The following is a 19,419-nucleotide window of genomic DNA, read 5'->3' as shown; positions in this document are numbered from 1 at the left end:
AGTTCAGTTTGGTTCACCTCAAAAGTTGCCCAGGGCTTCCCTGGTGGCGCAGTGGTTGAGAGTCTGCCTGCCAATGCAGGGGACACGAGTTCGAGCCCTGGTCTGGGAGGATCCCGCATGCCGCGGAGCGGCTGGGCCCGTGAGCCACAATTGCTGAGTCTGCGCGTCTGGAGCCTGTGCTCCGCAACAAGAGAGGCCGCGATGATGAGGGGCCCGCGCACCGCGATGAGGGGTGGCCCCCACTTGCCGCAACTGGAGAAAGCCCTCGCACAGAGGCAAAGACCCAACACAGCCATAAATAAATAAAAATAAATAAATAAATAAATAAACCCAAAGTTTAAAAAAAAAAAAAAAAAGTTGCCCAGATGTGAGCCCCACTGTGGGTGGACACCAATGGGACATGAGTTTGTCTGGGAAGCTCTCTCTGAGGAGGGGGCAACACAGCCAGGCTCTGAAGGATTTTCTCAATCCAGGAGCTTCTCTGTACCTTTCACTCAGGTCTCAATTCCAAGGTCACCTCCTCCAAGAAGCCTTCCTTGACCACCTCATCTAGGGCAAGCAGAATAAAGACCCCCTCCAAAGATATCCATGTGCTAATCCCCAGAACCTGTGAATGTGATACCTTACACAGCACAAGGGACTTTGCAGATGTGATTAATTTAACAATCTTGAGGATCCTTAAAGATTGAGGACCTTTCATTAAGTTAATGAAAATGGGAACTTCCCTGGTGGTGCAGTGGTTAAGACTCCATGCTCCCAATGCAGGGGGCCCAGGTTCATATCCCTGGTCAGGGAATTAGATCCCACATGCCTGCTGCAACTAAGAGTTCGCATGCCACAACTAAGGAGCCAGCAAGCTGCAACTAAGGAGCCCACCTGCTGCAACTAAGGAGCCCGCCTGCCACAACTAAGACCTGGTGTAACCAAATAAATAAATAAATATATTTTTTAAAGTTAATGAAAATGAAGTAGAGTTATATTGTATTATCCAGGTGGCCCCAAGGTAATCACAAGTGACCTTATAAAAGGGAAGCAGGAGGGTCAGAGGGAGACAGAGAAGGTGATGTGACAGTGGTAGCAGAGGTCAGAGTGATCCAGGACCATGAGCCATGGAACTCTGGCAGCCTCTAGAAGCTGGAAAAGACAAGGAAGTGGATTCTCTCCTGAAGCCTCCGGAAGGAACCTGCCACCCATTTTAGATTTCTGACCTCCAAAACTCTAATAAATATGTTGTTTAAAAATATTGAGCTTGTGGTAATTTGTTACAACAGTCATAGGACACTCATACATCTAAAGTAGCCCCTTCTCATCACTTGCCATATGTCTCCCTGTTGTATTGTCTTCAGATCATTTACCAGGACCCGAAAGGGTTTTTGTGTGTGTTTATTGTCCCGTCAGTCCCACCAGACAGACTGTGATCTCCATGAGGGCAGAAATCTTACGTCTTTTTCTCTGATGTGTCCCCAGTGACTGAGCACATCTTTGACACAGAACAAACATTTGTAAAAGGAAGAGAGGAGGCTAGGGAAGGAACGACCTCTTTAGAGGGACAACGCAGAGGCAAACAATGGGGGGGACATCTGGGAGCGAGTGTTTGTAGGGGGAGGTAGGTTTGGAGCCTGGTCTTTGAGTCTCTGCCTGTGACTCAAGATAAACTTGGGGTGGGGGGCGTCCAGGGTGCTTCTTTGTGGAGCTGTGTGGATCGTAAGAACTGCCCCAGTCCTCAGGTGAGCGCTAGGGACACGGGAACGATGTGTAGGTTCCCGGAGCCGAACACACAAGGTAAGCGCTCAACGCTGAGTTCTACATTTGCTTAATAAAAGAACAAACCACAGGGAATGTAGCGACCAGCAGCCATGTCGCGTGACGACGAAATTTTAACCAGTCGCTGCTCACCTCTAGAGGGCGCAGCGCCTCCTCCTCGGAACTTCAAATCCACACCGATCCCGGAACCTTTTGTTGCGCCCTTACCGAAGTTGCAACTGGGGAGGGAATACAGACGGACTCGAATGTTGACAGGCGGGGATCTGAACCAATGAAAAGGCAAGCTGTGTACGCGGCAGCCAATAACAGCGGTTGAAGGAAGTGACGGAAGCGGAAATACAAGGGATAGATGGTCGGGGAAGTTCGACAAACAGCCTATTCAGTACTCCCGTGGTCGTGAGAAGAGTAGGAGGTAAAGATGTCGGAGCGAAAAGTTTTAAACGTAAGTGTTGGGCAACTAGGGTTTTCGACCTGGGGCGGGACATCTCGGAGCTCGGGCCGCGGAGGGCTACTTATACTCTCCTATTAGGGCCTTTGCTTTCTTCCCCAACGGCCTTCTGCAGGGCGGGGCTCTCTAGACTTCTCCTAATCACCTCCTGCGGAGGGTGGGCCTTCACTAAGCCTTTCCCTCGAGGCTGGGGTGTACCCAGTCACCTGTGGGGGCGGGGCTTAGGCTATTTACCCAGTCACTTCTGATTGGATTTTCTGAAGGGAATTATCCAATCACTTCGCTCGGGGGCGGAGCTTCCTTAGGATATTGGTATTCCCACTTTACATCCTCATCTCCAGGAGGCGTGGCTCTGTTAAGTCTCTCCCCGCTTGGGGTTCTAGCCAATCGTGTTCCTTGGAGGGATTAGGCTTTGCTAAGCTCTTCTGCTCCGCTGGCAGGGACCCTTCCAATTGCCTCAGCTTCTCTCAGTTCTGTTGGGGAAAACTGGGACTCTTGGGGTGTGGAGCTGGTCTCTGGAAGGCAGGATTCAGCTTCTGGAGAAGAGCGCTCCGGAATTCTGAGTCCCTGTTCCCCGCCCTTCAGCAGGGTGTGTGCTCCCAGGATGGGGGTGAGCTCCCCAGCGTGGGAGTATGTAAGCCTAAGATGTCTGGACGGAGTAGAGAGGAGACCTCCAGACTGGTGGCTTGGAGCCCAGGATGATGTCCGTTACAGTGACTCAGTGCTCTAATCTTTTAAACACCTATATTAGAAATTCAGCCCCAGCCAGCCCCAGTGCAGTGTGCCGGACTTCGAGTCCGTGAAAGTCCTTCCATCCCGAGGATCCAGGTGGCAGCCCAGCTATTTCCATAACTTGCTGGTAGATACTTCTGTGTGCCAGGCACAGCTCTAAGTGCCTTGTTCATCAAGTCTTCTCAGGGGGACAGGTTATCCCTTCTTCAGATGAAGAAGCTGAGGCCCAGAGAGGTTATGTAATAGCCAGAGAGTAGAGGAATCAGACCCAGACACCCCTCCCCGCCAGCTCTGTAACTGATGCTCCTAATCACTGTACCACAGTTTCCCCAGAGCTGTGTCCCTGGGTCTGAATCCTGGCTCTGCTGCTCACACTGTGTGACCCTGAGTAGCTGAAACCACCAGAACTCAGTTTCCTCCTCTGTGAAATGGGTACACCATTCTCTGTCTCATAGAGTCTTTGCTAGAATTCCGTGAGGCAGGAGACATAAAGCTCTCTGTGTACTATGTGGAGCCTAGTAAGTGCTCAAAACGCAAAGTGCTTTATTTTCTGATTATCGTATGTAGTTCTCTTTCATAATCCAAACTCTCCTTCCCCACATCTCCCATCTCAGGCTTCTGTGCAGAAAGAGTTAATGCAACAGGCTTGAGGCTGCTGCCTTAGAAAGGCTGGCTTGCAATGCTAGACTTTGCCTGGTATCCGGAAACCTGAATTTTGGGATGGTTCCCAATGTTCTCTGAAAAGAATGGCTCCCTGGGTTTAAATTGTTTGTACAAACAGTATGGTTTATGCTGAGCACCTGCTCCCCTCCAGGAGTCTAGAGTCTGGAATCGTCATACGTGCCGGGCAGAGGTGCCTACACACCAGCCCCCAATGAAAACCCTGGGTGCTGGGTCTTCCTGAGCTTCCCTGGGGGACATTTCACACACGTTGTCACAATATATCACTGGGAGAATTGACTCCATCAGGAGAAGTCTCTGGAAGCTTGTGTCCGGTCTCCCTGGGCCCCTCCCCACACGCCTTTTCCCTTGGCTCGTTTTTCTCTGTATCCCTTTGTTGTAATGAATAGTAACCATGAGGACAAGTGTATGCGAGTCCTAGGAGTCCTCTCACCAAATCCTCAGACGTGGGAGTGGTCTTGGGGACCCAGACACAGCTCCCCAGAGCCCCTTCCCTGTGCCCCCGGCCTGCCTCTGCGTCTGAAAGCAGCTCCCCTGACCCTTCCTTCCTCCCCACAGAAATACTACCCACCCGACTTCGACCCTTCAAAGATCCCCAAGCTCAAGCTGCCCAAAGACCGGCAGTACGTGGTGCGGCTGATGGCCCCCTTCAACATGAGGTGAGTGACACCACGGGGCCCCTGCACTGGTTGTGGTGGACAGACCCAGTGCCCGGCACCCACAGAGAGCGTCCCGTCCCCAGTGCTCAGACCAGGTCGTCGGTCCTGGCTCAGACGTGGACCCAGTGAGCGAGTGACCGTGCCAGACCTCACCCTCCTGCCGTTCAGGACTAATATCCCTGATGTCTCAGAGGTCCTAGCTGGTACCTGTGTCGAGATCTCAGTCACTGGTAATAAGAGTGTGCACACAAGACAGGGTCCTGTACGTACATTCACTTCCTCCAGCAGTCCTGTCCGTTCCTGCCCCAGGGCCTTTGCACAAGCTGTTGCCTCTGCCTGGGACACTTTTCTTTCTGCTCTCACATGGCTGGCTCTTTTTTTTTTTCTTTTTTGGCTGAGTTGGGTCTTCGTTGTGGTGCATGGGCTTCTCATTGTGGTGGCTTCTCTTGTTGCAGAGCACGGGCTCTAGGTGTGCGGGTTTCAGTAGTTGTGGCTCACGGGCTCTAGAGCGCAGGCTCAGTAGTTGTGATGCACGGGCTTAGTTGCTCTGTGGCATGTGGGATCTTCCCAGACCAGGGCTCGAACCGGTGTCCCCTGCATTGGCAGACAGATTCTTAACCACTGCGCCACCAGGGAAGCCCTGGCTGGCTCTTTTTCACCCTTCAAGACTTGGCTTAGATCTCACCCCCTCAGAGAGGCCCTCCGGATCCCCCTCCCAACCCCCTCCATCCTTCCCTCCCCATCACAGTCCCCAGGCCTCGTCCTTCATACCGCCTCGGAATTACTGTACCTCACCACAATTTTTCACATCTTAGCACATCTGAAACGAAGTGGTAATCGAAGCCACCTTTGTTAGTGAAATTCAGCCCGTGTTTATGTATTCTTCTCTCTCTCCTCTTTCTTCATTCGTTTTCCCTCAGCAGTCACTTACTGGGCACCTGCTGTGCACCAGGGCCTTGGCTGGGTGCCAGGGACACTGTGGGCATCAAGACTTGTCCCCCTCCCCCAGCCCCCGGGACTTCCCTGGTGGTGCAGTGGTTAAGAATCCACCTACCAATGCAGGGGACACGGGTTCGAGCCCTGGTCCGGGAAGATCCCACATGCCACAGAGCAACTAAGCCCGTGCGCCACAACTACTGAGCCCGTGTGCCACAACTACTGAAGCCTGCGCACCTAGAGCCCGTGCTCTGCAACAAGAGAAGCCACCGCAATGAGAAGCCTGAGCACCGCAATGAAGAGTAGGCCCCACTCGCCGCAGCTAGAGAAAGCCCGCGCGCAGCAACGAAGACCCGATGCAGACAAAAATTTAAAAAATTAAATAAATAAATAAATAAATAAATAAAAAGGACTTGACCCCCTGGAGCCGTCTGGTGGGGAGTAGAGATAATACACAAGGGCTCAGGCATATTCACGAAAGGCACATGTAGAACACATAGATGGTCACAAGAGAGAGAGAGGAACTGGACGGTGGCCGGGGAGGGAGGGGGCTTCGCTGGGTGGTCAGGCAAACGTTGGAAGAAATGCCAGCAGAACCGGGATCTGAGGGGTGGAAGGTGTCACGGGCTATGGGAATTGCAAGGGCGAAGGCCCGGAGGTGGGACCGAGCTGGGGTGTTTGTAGGAACAGCCAGGAGGCCAGCGAGCACAGGATCTGAGCGGGAGGGGCCGCGGGAGGGCAGGGTGCGGGAGCTCTGCCTTGCCCCTTGTGGCATCCCTCCTGGCGGAATCTGCCCTTTGGAGGTCAGGATGCCCCATGAACTCCAGGCTTGCTTCCGGGAACGGGTGATAGGCGAGTCTCACCTAGTCTGCGTAGTCTGGGTGCTTCCCAAGAAGGCAACACTTCAGCCGAGACCCAGGCAGATATTAGTGAGAAGAGTATGCCGTCTAAGGGAATCAGTACACACAGTGGGGCAGTCTTCTTGGGGGGGCGGGGGAGGGAGCTTCCCGTCCCTGGAGGTATGCAAGCAGCCATCTGCCAGAATGCTAAAGCGTCCTACCAGTAAGAACCAGGGTACTGAGATGGCTTGAGTCCCTGTCCTGCCTCGCAGGTGTAAGACATGTGGAGAATATATCTACAAGGGCAAGAAGTTCAACGCCCGCAAAGAGACAGTGCAGAACGAGTCCTACCTGGGCCTGCCCATCTTCCGCTTCTACATCAAGTGCACGCGCTGCCTGGCAGAGATCACCTTCAAGGTAGGCGGCCAGCCAGGCTGGTCCTTCCTCCCCTGGGGGTCAGTGCTCCTGTCCTCTCCCTCCAGGGAAATCCCATTTCACCTTCTCCGCAGGAAACAGCAAAGGTTTGGGGAGAAGTTCACAGCAGTGTTGTTTATAAAGGCAAAAAACCAGAAGCAACCTAGATGTATTGTGACAGGGGATTGAAGGGACAAACTACTGTACAGTGGAATATTGCACAGCCAGTAGCAGTCACGTTTTCACTTTGTTACTCTAAGGGTGGTATTAAAGATTTGGGGAAAGGATGAGGAGAAAGTGGTATTAAAGATTTGAGGAAAGGATGAAGAGAACTTATAGTTTTCTCTTCACATACTTTTGTACTGTTTGAGCATTTTTTTTGCTAGGGACTTTTTTCCTTTGGTTAAAAAACAAGATTTGGTTAAAATAAAAAGTACATTAAAAAATGATATATTTTAATTACTTTTTTAACAACAGTTTTCTGAGATATGATTTATATGCCATGGAATTATCCCTTTTAAATTGTATAATTCAGTGGCTTATATTCCTAACGTACCAAGCTGTCTTCTCTAATTCCAGGACGTTCTCTTCACCCCAAAATTAAGCCCCAGCCCTATCAGCAGTCACTCCCCATCCCTCTCCCCAGCCCCTGTCAACCATGAATCCACTTTCTGTGTCTGTGGATTGCCTGTTACGGACACTTCATTATCAGTGGAATCACTCTGTAGCCTTTTGTGTCTGGCATCTCTCACTGAGCATCATGTTTTCAAAGTCCATCAATGTTGTAGCATGTATCAGTGCTTTACTCCTTTTCAGAGCTGAATAATATTCCACTGTATGGATGGGCCACATTTTCTTTATCCATTTGCCAGCTGATGAACTATGGGTTGTCTCCAGAAAATGGTTTTTTTACCTGAATTATGAAATATGTATATATTTAGATATTAATGAACACATACGAATTTTTTTAAAGACTAGAGAAACTACGGCAAAATGTTATAAATCAGCCTTTATAGTGAAGAATTTCAAATAACTAGGATTGCATATATGTATGTATATATATATATGTGTGTGTATGTGAGCATATGGTAAAAACAGAATTCCCACAGTACTGCAGGATTAACACTGGAAAATTGGTTTACTGCTCCCCTCTGCCCAGCCAGCCCCCATGCATAGAGACATTTATAACAGTTTCTTGTATGGCTTTCAAAAACTGTGCTCTGCATACACATACACACAGGATCACTCTCTTCCTTGCTCTTTCTTTTTTAAATAGTAAACTCTCATTTTGGAATACTTTTAGACTTTACAGAAGAAGTTGCAAAGATAGCACAGAGAGTTCCCATCTGCCATCTCACCAGCTTTCCCCTCCTGTTAACGTCTCTTCCATTTCCACACTGCATCCGCACAATAAGAAACCAACACTGGATCATTACTGTTAGCCAAATTCCAGGCATGACATGATTTCAATCTTTCCACTAATGTCACCTTTCTGTTCCCAGGGTCTCATCCAGGATACCATGTTATATTTTTGCTTCTCCGTTTTTATAAACGCAAATAGGAGCATAGCTCTATACATACTTGATATGGTAATTCATATTTAAGGGAAGAAAAGTCAAGTGTGTGCACACACACGCACACACACAGACACACACACACCAGAAAGGATATGTGGCAGAGGCCAGAGACTTTTATTTGCAAACATGTGGAAGGTGAAGGGCAGCAGGGAGGGGAGTGGCAGGTGGAGAAGGGTCTGCAGGTCTATGCTAGGGAGTTGTGCGATTCTGCAAAAGGGGACAGGAGCACTAGAAAGAAAGAACGGTACTCGCCAAAGCCGTAGGCAAGAAAAAGAAAGAATGGTATATAAGAGGAGTGAAACACGGAGAGAAGGTGTCCCAGGCTGCTGACTGCTGTTCAGCAGAAGCTTTTGACGCTCAGAGATGTAGGAGCTGATGTGTGCCCATCCTCCCTCCCAGACGGACCCCGAAAACACAGACTACACCATGGAGCATGGAGCCACACGGAACTTCCAGGCGGAGAAGCTCCTGGAGGAGGAGGAGAAGAGGGTGCAGAAGGAACGGGAGGACGAGGAGCTGAACAACCCCATGAAGGTGAGTGCGCGCACGTGTGTGTGTGTGTGTGTGTGTGTGTGTGTGTGCACACGCACGTGTGCCTGTGCTTGAGTGCTGGCGGAATCGGTGCCCCTTCCTGCCTCAGGCCTCCAGGCAGGGTGATGGGGTGGAGAGTGTGGTCAGCAGAGCTCTAAGATGTCCCCAGAGCCCTGACTCCTGGTCACACACGTCACCTAGTCCCAAGACTGTGCATACAAGGATCCTATTCCTGTGACTAAGTTATGTTAGGTTAAACTATGGCACAGTCGCCCTTCTAAGAGGGAGATTATCCGGATGGTCCCCTTAATACGGGTCTAGAGTCAGAGACAGAGGAAGTCAGAGACATGAAGGACTGACACTGTGGAAGTGGCCACGTGGCAGGGAACAGCAGGCAGCCCCTAGGAGCTGAGAACAGCCCCTAGTCAACAGCCAGTAAGAAGGCAGGGACCCTCAGTCCCACAACCACAAGGAACTGAATTCTCAGCAGCCTGAGTGAGCTCAGAAGAGGGCCCTGGGCCCTTGATCTCAGCCTAGCAAGGACTGCCAGGGAACCCAGCTGTGTCGGCCCAGACTCCCCAACCCACAGAAACCAGGAGGCAATGAATTCATGTTGTTTTAAGCCACTGGGCTGGTGGCAATTGTTGCACAGCAAGAGAAAACTAACACAGGGAGTCAGGCAGTGGACTTCAGAACGCCAGGCGCTTCCTGCAGCCAGCGGCCCCGCAGTTTTCTAAGGAGGTTCTCATTAGGCTAGTTTGGATTAAGACTAGAAATAGAGAAGGAAATGTTCTCTTTGACCATATCCTGGCTGTGTGACCTTGGCCAAGGCACTCGGCCTCTCTGTGTCTCAGCGTCCTCATCTTGTAAAATGAGATGAGAATTGTGCCCCCCTCGTACACTTGTGGTGAGGGTTTAAATGAGTCATACACATAAAATTCTTAGAACACAGCTTGGCACATAGTAATTCATAAATGTTGATACACCTTTTGTTATCCCTTAAAGACGTTATTTTCATCTCTAACTGGACATTTTTTTCGTCTTTCTCATAAATAGTAGATAGTCCATGTTCTCCTCTGTCTCCTCCCACCCCCATAATTCCCATCTCTTCCTGGACCCTCACGCCTCTGCCAGCTGTGTTTTCTGATCAAGCCATGTCAGATCTGATCCGATGTTTTGAGCAGCCGTGCGGAGCAGCAGGGAGGGAAATAGGCCTTAGAGGCAGTTTGCTGTATTCCTGGAGCTCCCTCAGTGCTGTCCATGTGCTGCTCTAGTTACTGCTACACTGGCCGGCACGGGGTTATTACCCTGGTACTGGTTAGCTGTCCCTGTGTAACAAGTCAACTCAAAACTTTGCAACTTCCAGCATTTATTATCCCACAGTTTCTGAGGGTCAGGAATCCAGGAGCAGCTTCGCTAGATGGTTCTATGGGTCCCTCCCAAGGTCACAGTCAAGCTGTCTGCCGGGGCTGCCTCATCTGATGGCTCAACTGGGGCCGGAGGAGCCACTTCCAGGGTGGCCCCCTCGCGTGGCCGCTCCCTGGAGGCTTCATGTCCTGTCCACGTGGGCCTCTCCACAGCGCTGCTTGAGCCTCCTCACAACATGGGGGCTTCTCCCCCTCCCCCAGCGAGAGTCCCAGAGAGAACAAGGAGGAGCCCCGGGCCTTTTATGACGTGTCTTGGAGGGACACACCGTCATTGGTCCTGTTGTGTTCATCAGAAGCGAGTTACTGCACCAGTCCACCCTCACAGGGAGGGCAGTTAGGCTCCACCTCTGGAAGGGAGGAGCGTGAAAGAATTTGTGGACGTATTTTCAAACTAACCACAACTGCCATTTCCAGAGGGTTAGTTCAACAGGGTCACATAGCCAGGAAGCAGCCAAGGCAGGATTCATTCCCAGCCGCGCCTGGCTCCAAAGCCACCTCTCTGAGACCTGGCGGGGCCGACCTCACCTCTCTGAGCCCTGGCGGGGCCGACCTCACCTCTCTGAGCCTCAGTGTCTTTGTCTGTAAAGTGGGGGTTATTGCAAACATTAAACGAGATTATGTCTGGAAACATCTTAGCCTGGAGCCTGGCACACACCAGTTGCTCAGATCGTCTTTTTTTTAAATCTTTATTACTTTTGCTTAGTGACGGAGCCAGGCTGGAAGTCCAGGCCACCTGGCTCCACCGTTGACCAGCCGCATGGTCTTGGGCAATCACTTCCCCTCCCCGAGCCTCAGTGTTCGAGCCGTGAAATGGGTACAGCTGTGGGACCAGGTGCTGTGGATCGAGGCTCCAGGGTGGGGGGGTCTCCCCTTGCCCGTGGTGACCCCAGAGGCCAGGCAGGCCGCGTGGAGGGGTGGAATCCCAGCTCACTCGGCCCTGCGTCTGCGCACCTGCCAGGTGCTGGAGAACAGAACCAAGGACTCCAAGCTGGAGATGGAGGTTCTGGAGAACCTGCAGGAGCTCAAGGACCTGAACCAGCGGCAGGCCCACGTGGACTTCGAGGCGATGCTGCGGCAGCACCGCCTGTCGGAGGAGGAGCGGCAGGAACAGGAGCAGGAGGAGGATGAGCGGGAGGCGGCGTGAGTCGGGGCGGGCGGGGCTGGGGGTCCCGGGGCGCCCAGCCCCCTCAACCTTCACAGGGCCCTTCCCTCTGCCTGGAATCCCCCCTTCCGGATCTTTCCACAGCTCCCTCGCGCGTCACCGTCTCAGGGAGGCCTTCCCCGCATCCCCCGCCCCATCTCACTTTGTGTCTCGTGGCGTCTGTGTCGGGGCCCCCAGGATCACCCCCAGGTTTGATGAGTTAAATACAGTGAAAAGTTACAGAGAAAAATCAGCAGAAGGAAAAGGCAGGTGGGGCAGAGTTGGAGGACCGGGTGCAGACTTTCAGAGTCTCTCCCGGTGGAGTCCCACAGGACAGGCTTAATCCCCCCAAACGAGACGTGACAGCAGAGGGAGGGGCGGCCCCCGGGGAGGCTCACGAGACCCAGCCTGGGGTTCTCACTGGGGGCCGGTCACGCAGGCACCTCGGCCCAGCACGGCCAAGACCCCAGACCCAGGAGGAGAACAGGTGCCCGTGTGGACCCCATGTCTGCACAGACAGTGTTGGGACAGGGAGCCCCCCATCAGTGAGGGTGGCAGGAGCCCCCAAGTCCAGATCCAGATGCCCCCCAAGGGCTGGCCTGGTGAGCCAACCTTTCTGAGGATCTGGCCTCAGGCCTGCTGTGTTCATGCTTCTGCCCGGCACCTCCCACTCTCTGGAAACTTCTTGCTGATTTGCCCCTTTCCTGATTTATTATCTATCTCCCCTCATCTGAAGTCTGAACAGGGACTTGGTTTGACCTCTGCATCCATGGCCTGGAACAGGGTCAGGCACATAGTAGCTGCTATTGGGTTGGCAGGTCAGTGATACCATAAATAACAGCGAGAGGAGTGTGCATTTATCGAGCCCCTTCTGGGTGCCAGGCACTGTTCTGAGTTTGGCTCTGTCGTTATGGTGGTCAAGAGAACTGAGGTTCAAGGAGCTCCCAGCACAGCCCTGACTGAGGCCCCCCAGCTGGGGTTCAAACCCAGACTGCTTCTGGCCTCCAGGCACTTAACCACCCCACTGGGCTCAGTGGACAAGGAACTTTTTTTTTTTTTTTTAATTTATTTTATTTATTTTTGGCTGTGTTGGGTCGGGTCTTCGTTGCTGCACGCGGGCTTTCTCTAGTTGTGGCAAGCAGGGGCTACTCTTCATTGCAGTGGCTTCTCTTGTTCCGGAGCACGGGCTCCAGGTGCGCGGGCTTCAGTAGTTGCAGCACACAGGCTCAGCAGTTGTGTCTCACGAGCTCTGGAGCGCAGGCTCAGTAGTTGTGGTGCACGGGCTTAGTTGCTCCGTAGCATGTGGGATCTTCCTGGACCAGGGCTCGAACCCGCGTCCCCTGCATTGGCAGGCGGACTCCCAACCACTGCGCCACCAGGGAAGCCCCTGGACAAAGAATTTTTTTTCAAGTTATTTGTGCATCCCCATCCCCCACTCAGTGAGATCAGGACAGGGCAGCCAGGCGGTGCACCACAGTGGGGGGGAGTGGTGTCCCAGCCATTGTCCCACAACAGAGCACGTTCCCAAGTCCCACGTTCCTTCCCGCAGGGCCTTAGTGGAAGAATCTAGGAAACGAAGACTCCTGGAAGACTCCGATTCAGAGGAGGATGCTGCTCCCACCCAGCCCCAGCAGGCCCTCCTGCCCAACCCCACCGCCATCCTGGACGAGGTGAGTGGGGCCCGCCCGCATCTCCACATGCTCTCAGGTGAAGCAGGGACAGAGTAAGCCAGGGGTTGGCTTAACTTTGTCTTGAAAGGCCAGTCTGGGTCCTAAGTGGTCAACTCCACCATCATAGCACTAAACAGCCGTAGATAGTACATGAATAAGTGGGCGTGGTCGGGTGCCAATAAAACTTTATTTACAAAAACAGGTGGCAGGCCTCCGGGACTGTAGTTTTCCACCCGTGCTTCAGCTGCAGAAACAAGGAGACTCCCCACACTTAGAGACATCAGGCAGACATTTATTTCTCAGTCACTTCACAGCCCTGGGCTGGACTCCCAGGCAGCCCTGCTCCATGCAGTCATTCAGGGATCCAGGCTCCTCCCGTCTCCTAGTTCTGCCCTGTCCTGGAACACGGATGCCAACTCCGCGGTCACCGCTGGCTCAGAGCACCCTGGGGTTCCAGCTGCAGGAAGGCGGAGCATGTGTGGAGGACCACCAGCCAGCACCTGGAGGCCCAGGTTCAGAGGCAGCCCGCCTCCATTCCCCTCGAGTCCCAGTGGGCGGGCATAGTCACATGGCCGCATCCCGCTGCAGGGCAGGCTGGGAGCTGCCTCCTCTAGCTGCCCTTGCTGGCAGAAAGAAAGAAGAGGATTTGGGGAGGGAGCTAGCGTTTTCCGCCACAGGTGTCTTATCCAAGGTGGTCAAGGCCACTCTGGTTTGTTAATCGAAGGAGGGGGTTAAAGTGGGAAATCATAAATAGCACAGACACCCCCAGAAACTTATTATTTTAATTCAAAACATGTTCCTGGTCTGTATTAGTTAAATACAAGTCCAGCCACTGGACAGGACCCAAGTGACAGCCATTTCAACTGCATGGAAGTTACTTTTCTCTCAAATAACAGTTGTGCGGGGCTGTGCAGAACAGAGAAGGTGGGCCCTGGTGTCCGGGTCCTCATTGTCCTGCCGTCCCAAGGATGATGCCTTCATTGCAAGGCAGCTCAGTGCCACATCTGCATCCCAGCCAGTGGAAAGAGGTGGGGACAGGGGAGGAGGACATTGAGGGTAACTATACCCTTGATTGAGTACATTCTTCTCACACCCCATTGGTCAGAACTGAACCACCTGACCACATCCTGCTGCAAAGGGGGCTGGGAAATGTAGTCTTTCACTGAGGCAGCCATGTTCCAGCTGAGAATTCTGTAAGTGTCTGAAGAGAGCGGGTTTGGGGGTCGTGTACTCTCACTCTCACCCATTAACCTTTTGACATAGAACCAAGGTGTTTTCCTTGAGGCTGTATCCCCTGATCAGAGTTCTCACGCTGTCTCTCTTGCATAAACCAGCCTCAGAATTCATGGTCTAAAGTTTCCTCTTCTTTTTTCCTTTCAAGTGGAACAAGAGATTGAAGGTACTTTCAAAGTACTCTGGCCTTGTGTGATTTCCCCCCGTCTTTTTTTTTTTTTTTTTAATAAATTTATTTAGTTAGTTAGTTAGTTTTGGCTGCGTTGGGTCTTCGCTGCTGCTGCGCTGACTTTCTCTAGTTGCAGCGAGCGGGGGCTACTCTTCGTCGTGGTGCCCGGGCTTCTCATTGCGGTGGCTTCTCTTGTTGCAGAGCACGGGCTCTAGGCGTGTGGGCTTCAGTAGTTGCAGCACGCAGACTCAGTAGTTGTGGTTCGCAGGCTCAGTAGTTGCAGCACACGGGCTCAGTAGTTGTGGCTCGTGGGCTCTAGAGCACAGGCTCAGTAGTTGTGGCGCACAGGCTTAGCTGCTCTGCGGCATGTGGGATCTTCCTGGACCAGGGCTCGAACCCATGTCTCCTGCATTGGCAGGCGGATTCTTAACCACTGCGCCACCAGGGAAGCCCACCTGCCAGTCTCTTACAGTTACCTTGCTCGTAGCTAATTTGATGGTGGACTTCTTCTTGTATTTTGCTTTACACAAACTTCACCATAACTTTTACGGAAACATCTCTCTTTCACCCCTCTGTTCCCTGGATTTAGTTTAATGGGGACCTGTAATGGCATTTGACGAAAGGTGAAGGATAGCAGCTAGCTCCGCCAGTCAGTTCAGTGGTGCCAGATAAGCAAGCTTCGGCTAGGACTGCCGGTCTCTCGCTGTGCCCCCAGTGGACAGCTTCTGTCTCGGTTACCACACACGGGGGATGCAGTGAGGCCGCTGTGTCCTCCTCCTGCCCCCACTCCCCGCCCCAACTGTGCCAGCCCCCTCGGAAGGGCCAGGCTCAGTCCTGCCTCCCATCTCTGCTTGCTGACCTCAGCACTGCATTCTGACCTCGGCACCGCTGGCCCCTGATCAGCAGTAGCTGTCCCCCCATGCTGTCACACCACCCTGACTTCTTTCTTTCACATCACTGATCAAGACAGTGGTGTCTGGGGACTTCCCTGGCGGTCCAGTGGTTAAGACTTCCTATTCCCAATGCAGGGGGCACAGGTTTGATCCCTGGTTGGGGAACTAAGATCCCTCATGCCGTGCAGCCAAAAAAAGAAAAAGACGATGGTGTCCTGAGCATCTACTTGCTCATCCACCCTCTTTCTCCCCAGATGGTGAGCTCTGTGCGGGCAGCCCCCTGCCGTCATGCTCCCCCTGCACCCTCAGCTCCCAGCTCCGACAGGACCTCCTGCATCTAGTGGTTTCCAGTTCCTCTATTTAAACATCAAACAGATAAAAGGGGTCCCTTCTGGTGTGACTGAAGAGCTGGAGGTGGGGCTGAGCCCCTCTCTGCCTCCCGCTAACTGGTCCCCAAAGTGGGTGCCCCCATCTTCTGTCATTCCCTCAAACATGTTGATTGAGCACCTACTACAGACCCAGCAGTGAACAAGGCAGGACCCCGCAGCTTGGTTGCAGAGGCAGTTAATAAGGCTGTGGAGGCCACTGTGGGCACAGACATGCAGCATGCACTTGAGCTTGAAATGTGAGGAAAGGCTTCCCAGGGGAGCAGATACTTGAGATGGGTATTGAAGGATGAGTAGGAGTTCACCAAGTGAACTAGAAGCAAAGGGGGCATTCCAGGTGGAGGGAATGGCATGGAGGTGAGCCGTCACGGTGTGATTTAGGAAGTGTAAGCGCAGGGTGTGGGGGCCCACAGAGGAGTTTCGAGCAGGAGAAAGAGAGTTGGTCAGCACAGCAGGGGGAGTGGGAATGGTAAAGATCCTGGCTCAGCTGGGGACTAGGAACTGGGCTGCCAGAGAAGGAGCAGGATCTGGGACAGACCACCCAGTCATGCCTGCCCCCTGCTACCCCCGCCACAAACTGCAGGCCCCAAAAGCCAAGAGGAAGACGGAGCGCTGGGAGCGCAGTGTGGGCACCTTTGGCAGCACTCCCCAGCTGTCTGGCCTGGTTGTGGTGAAGAAAACAGACCTGGGCCGCAGCATCCAGCGAGGAGGAGTCCTGCCCGCCCCAGGTAGGTTCCTGCAGTCCCTTAGCTTCATGCAGTGCCAAGGGCGGCCACCAGGTGGCGACGGCACCCCCGGTGCTGTTCCGGTGCGGGGTGAGGTGTGCCCCCAACCAGGGGTAAGGGGAGAAGGGCTGCAGTTCCCTTTTTTCTTGTAATTACAAAAGGAGCAAGTGCTCGCTTTTAAAACCCAAGTCAGATAGAGGCGTGTAGGACAAATTGTCCGATCCCACGGCCGCCCATATCCCAGTCTTCCGTTGTACATAGACACCGGCCCCAGCCTCCAGGTTGGTTCCTGGACGTCCGCACCTCGGTTGTTGTGTCGCCGGTGCTCTGTGTGTGTGGCTCCTCGGACCCTCGGGAGATGGAGAATTAGGGTGAGGTCGGCCCGACGAGGTGGAAAGAGCAGGCTTCCAGGGCAGGCAGCCTGGGTGCAGCTCCCTCCGCCTCCGCGTGCTCGTTCTGTGGCCTTGGTCGAGGGCCCTCAACCCCGGTCCTCGGCTTCCTGTCCTGGAAGATGCTCATGACAACAGGACCAACCTCGTAGGGCCTCGTAGGGTTTGGGGGCTGATTCCATGAGCTGCTGCATGTCAGGCGCCTGCAGTAGATCCTGGCACCCAGCGAGTCTTGTGGATACACGAGCCATTGTTATCAGAACAGTTATTACCCCATTTATCGGATGAGGAGACCGAGGCCCAGAGAGGTGAAGCTGTTTGCCCAAAGCCACACGGCCAGGGTGGGTGGTGGAGCCAGGGTCTGCCCCTCTTTGTCACTTGGGACTTGGAGTGTTTCCGTTTTCTGTGTTGCACCCCTGGCACGGGCACCTGTGCCCACCTAGATCAGCTTTCAGAAGCGGAGCTGCTGGGTCAAGGGGTGTGCGGGTTTAAACCGTGATGGGTCTGCCAGGCACTTTCCACAAAGGCTGCAAACAAGCAGGAATGGCCGATCCCGCTCTCCCAGCCTCACCCAGGCCCAGCCCACCTGGAACTGTCCCGAGGTGGGCTGCCGGGATGAGGAGGCACGGTGGGCTAGCTCTCGCCTCTCCCTCAGATGCAGTGAAGAACGGGCAGGTGGCTGGCCCCGCGCTCCAGACGCCTGGCACCTCCTCCCTGAGCCAGCTGGGTGTGTATTCCGACAGCGAGGACAGCAGCGGCAGCAACTGAGCCCTGCCCCCAGGCCCTTCCCCAGGTCAAGATCCCACAGCCAGCTCCAGCCCATGGTCAGGGCAGGAGGCCCTGGGACCAACCAGAGTCACCACCGGACAAGCACAAATGACCTCCAAGACCGGCGGGGTCAGCAAGGGCTTCAGCTGAGGGACTCAGTTTCTCTCCCGTCCCCCCACCTTCCCCCCTCGGAGTTCGGCGTCCCCAGCTCACATGGCGACATCCCCGGAGCAGCTTCTGGCAGGCCTTCGAGGTCGTCGCGGCTGACATCCTGAGATGCTTTGGGCACATGGGTGAGCCCACCCACCAGTGGTTGGCTCCATCCCTTCCCGCCACAGAACCATCTGGAACCCATGAAAGGAACCTGCTGATCTGGCCTGGGGGTGCCTTCTCTCTGCCAGCATCTGAGGAGGGGGCTGCAGAAGCACGCAACCTAGCCAGTCCTGGACTCTTGACTCTCAGAAACTTCGAGATAATGTTCATTGTTTCATACACTCAGTTTGGGGATAATTTGTGAAGCAGCAGTGGAAAGCTGATACGGTCATGTAACCAGCAAGTCTGATTCCAAAGCTCATGTTCTTTCAAGGTTGCCAGATTCCAGCTCGTGTGATCCCCTCCTGCTGCAGTATTTTCTACTTGAAGGTCCTGTGCCCCCGCCAGACTGCTTCACAACCTGATCAGCCCCCATCTCTGGTCTCCCGCCCCTCCTGGGGTCACAGATGTTAGCCCTCCTCTCACACACAGACACACACACACAGACTGTCATCTGACATTTGATAATGAGGCTTTGTGTTTTTCACTGTCAGAGTTTAGGGGATGAAACCCCCCCACTTTGAGGATTCGCTTTCCTACGGTGATTTCCTTGCTTAGGGACGGCACAACGAGGTGAACCGGGGTCCAGCCAGGGCTTCTGATGAGGGCTTGGGGGTCTTATATTACAGCCCCATGGCTGTGAAGACAGGACCTGGGTGGGTCTGATTCCAAAGCCCTGACAGGGACTCCCCTGGCGGTCTGGTGGTTAAGACTCCGCGCTTCCGCCGCAAGGGGTGCGGGTTCGATCCTTGGTCGGGAAACTAAGATCCCACGTGCCTCTCGGCGTGGCCAAAAAAAAAAAAGCCCTGACGGTGGGGACTGAAGCCAGCCCACACTGGCAGCTAGTGAGAACTGATGCCTCGTGCATCTCTTCCCAGTTTTGCACCCAGCAGCATCATATTTATGGCTTAAAATTGGCCACCACGGAGTGTTTACACCATGGAAATCGGCAGATGCTGCAAACCAGTTCCCCACGCCAGAGCCAGTTGTGAAGCCCGTACCAGCGCACCACTGCCCGTTTTTCCCCCAACTCAGCATCCTGCAGACAGTGCCCTGGACGTGGGCCATTCAGAGACTCTGGGTTAAAATGTCATCCAAGGAATTCCCCAGTGGTCCAGTGGTTAGGACTCGGCGCTTTCACTGCCGAGGGCCTGTGTTCAATCCCTGGTGGGGGGACTAAGATCCCGAAAGCTGCTCGGCACAGCCTAAAAATAAAAATAAAAACAAAAAAAGTAAAGAAGTCACCCAGCTTAAGTAGTTGTGAAAAGAAATTGGGGCTTCCCTGGTGGCGCAGTGGTTGAGAATCTGCCTGCCAATGCAGGGGACACGGGTTCGAGCCCTGGTCTGGGAAGATCCCACATGCCGCGGAGCAACTGGGCCCGTGAGCCACAACTACTGAGCCTGTGCGTCTGGAGCCTGTGCTCCACAACAAGAGAGGCCGCAACAGTGAGAGGCCTGCGCACCGCGATGAAGATTGGCCCCCGCTTGCCACAACTAGAGAAAGCCCTCGCACAGAAACGAAGACCCAACACAGCCAAAAATAAATAAATTTATTTAAAAAAAAAAATGTAAAGAAGTCACCCAGCTTAAGTAGTTGTGAAAAGAAATTGGGGGGCTGGGGGCGCTCTGCTTCATTTCGATTCATTCTTTCAGACTGTTTCCTGAACTGCCATTGCTCTTAATCCATCACAATTTTTGCCATGTACGTGCACCATCCGTTGCTAT

The 19,419-nt window shown here is 53.5% G+C and overlaps 1 protein-coding gene across 2 annotated transcripts; it reads left to right on the top strand.

Annotated features, from left to right (window-relative positions):
- The first annotated feature begins 2,096 nt into the window (after positions 1-2,096).
- Positions 2,097-19,249, top strand: YJU2 (YJU2 splicing factor homolog). 2 transcript variants are annotated; one of them, XM_036848655.1, is made up of 8 exons: positions 2,097-2,206; positions 4,184-4,284; positions 6,332-6,476; positions 8,450-8,584; positions 10,967-11,148; positions 12,699-12,819; positions 16,084-16,228; positions 17,270-19,249. In XM_036848655.1, exons 1-8 carry the CDS (start codon positions 2,183-2,185, stop codon positions 17,380-17,382), a joined length of 966 nt encoding a protein of 321 aa, XP_036704550.1. In that variant the 5' UTR covers positions 2,097-2,182; the 3' UTR covers positions 17,383-19,249. The 2 variants fall into 2 exon arrangements, with proteins under 2 accessions (XP_036704550.1, XP_036704549.1); XM_036848654.1 differs by lacking the exons at positions 16,084-16,228; positions 17,270-19,249 and adding an exon at positions 13,022-14,278 and having other exon boundaries at positions 2,116-2,206.
- Positions 19,250-19,419: the final 170 nt, after the last annotated feature.

Source organism: Balaenoptera musculus, chromosome 3, assembly GCF_009873245.2.
Source record: "Balaenoptera musculus isolate JJ_BM4_2016_0621 chromosome 3, mBalMus1.pri.v3, whole genome shotgun sequence".
Taxonomy (NCBI): domain Eukaryota; kingdom Metazoa; phylum Chordata; class Mammalia; order Artiodactyla; family Balaenopteridae; genus Balaenoptera; species Balaenoptera musculus.
This window is presented reverse-complemented; position numbering and strand designations above follow the sequence as displayed.

Excerpts from the sequence above, each read along its gene's own strand:
- YJU2 (XM_036848654.1), top strand. The coding sequence starts at position 2,183 with ATGTCGGAGCGAAAAGTTTTAAAC. Across the intron at positions 8,585-10,966 it reads AGCTGAACAACCCCATGAAG|GTGCTGGAGAACAGAACCAA; the intron begins GTGAGTGCGCGC and ends CGCACCTGCCAG. Across the intron at positions 12,820-13,021 it reads CCACCGCCATCCTGGACGAG|GTGGCAGGCCTCCGGGACTG; the intron begins GTGAGTGGGGCC and ends TTACAAAAACAG.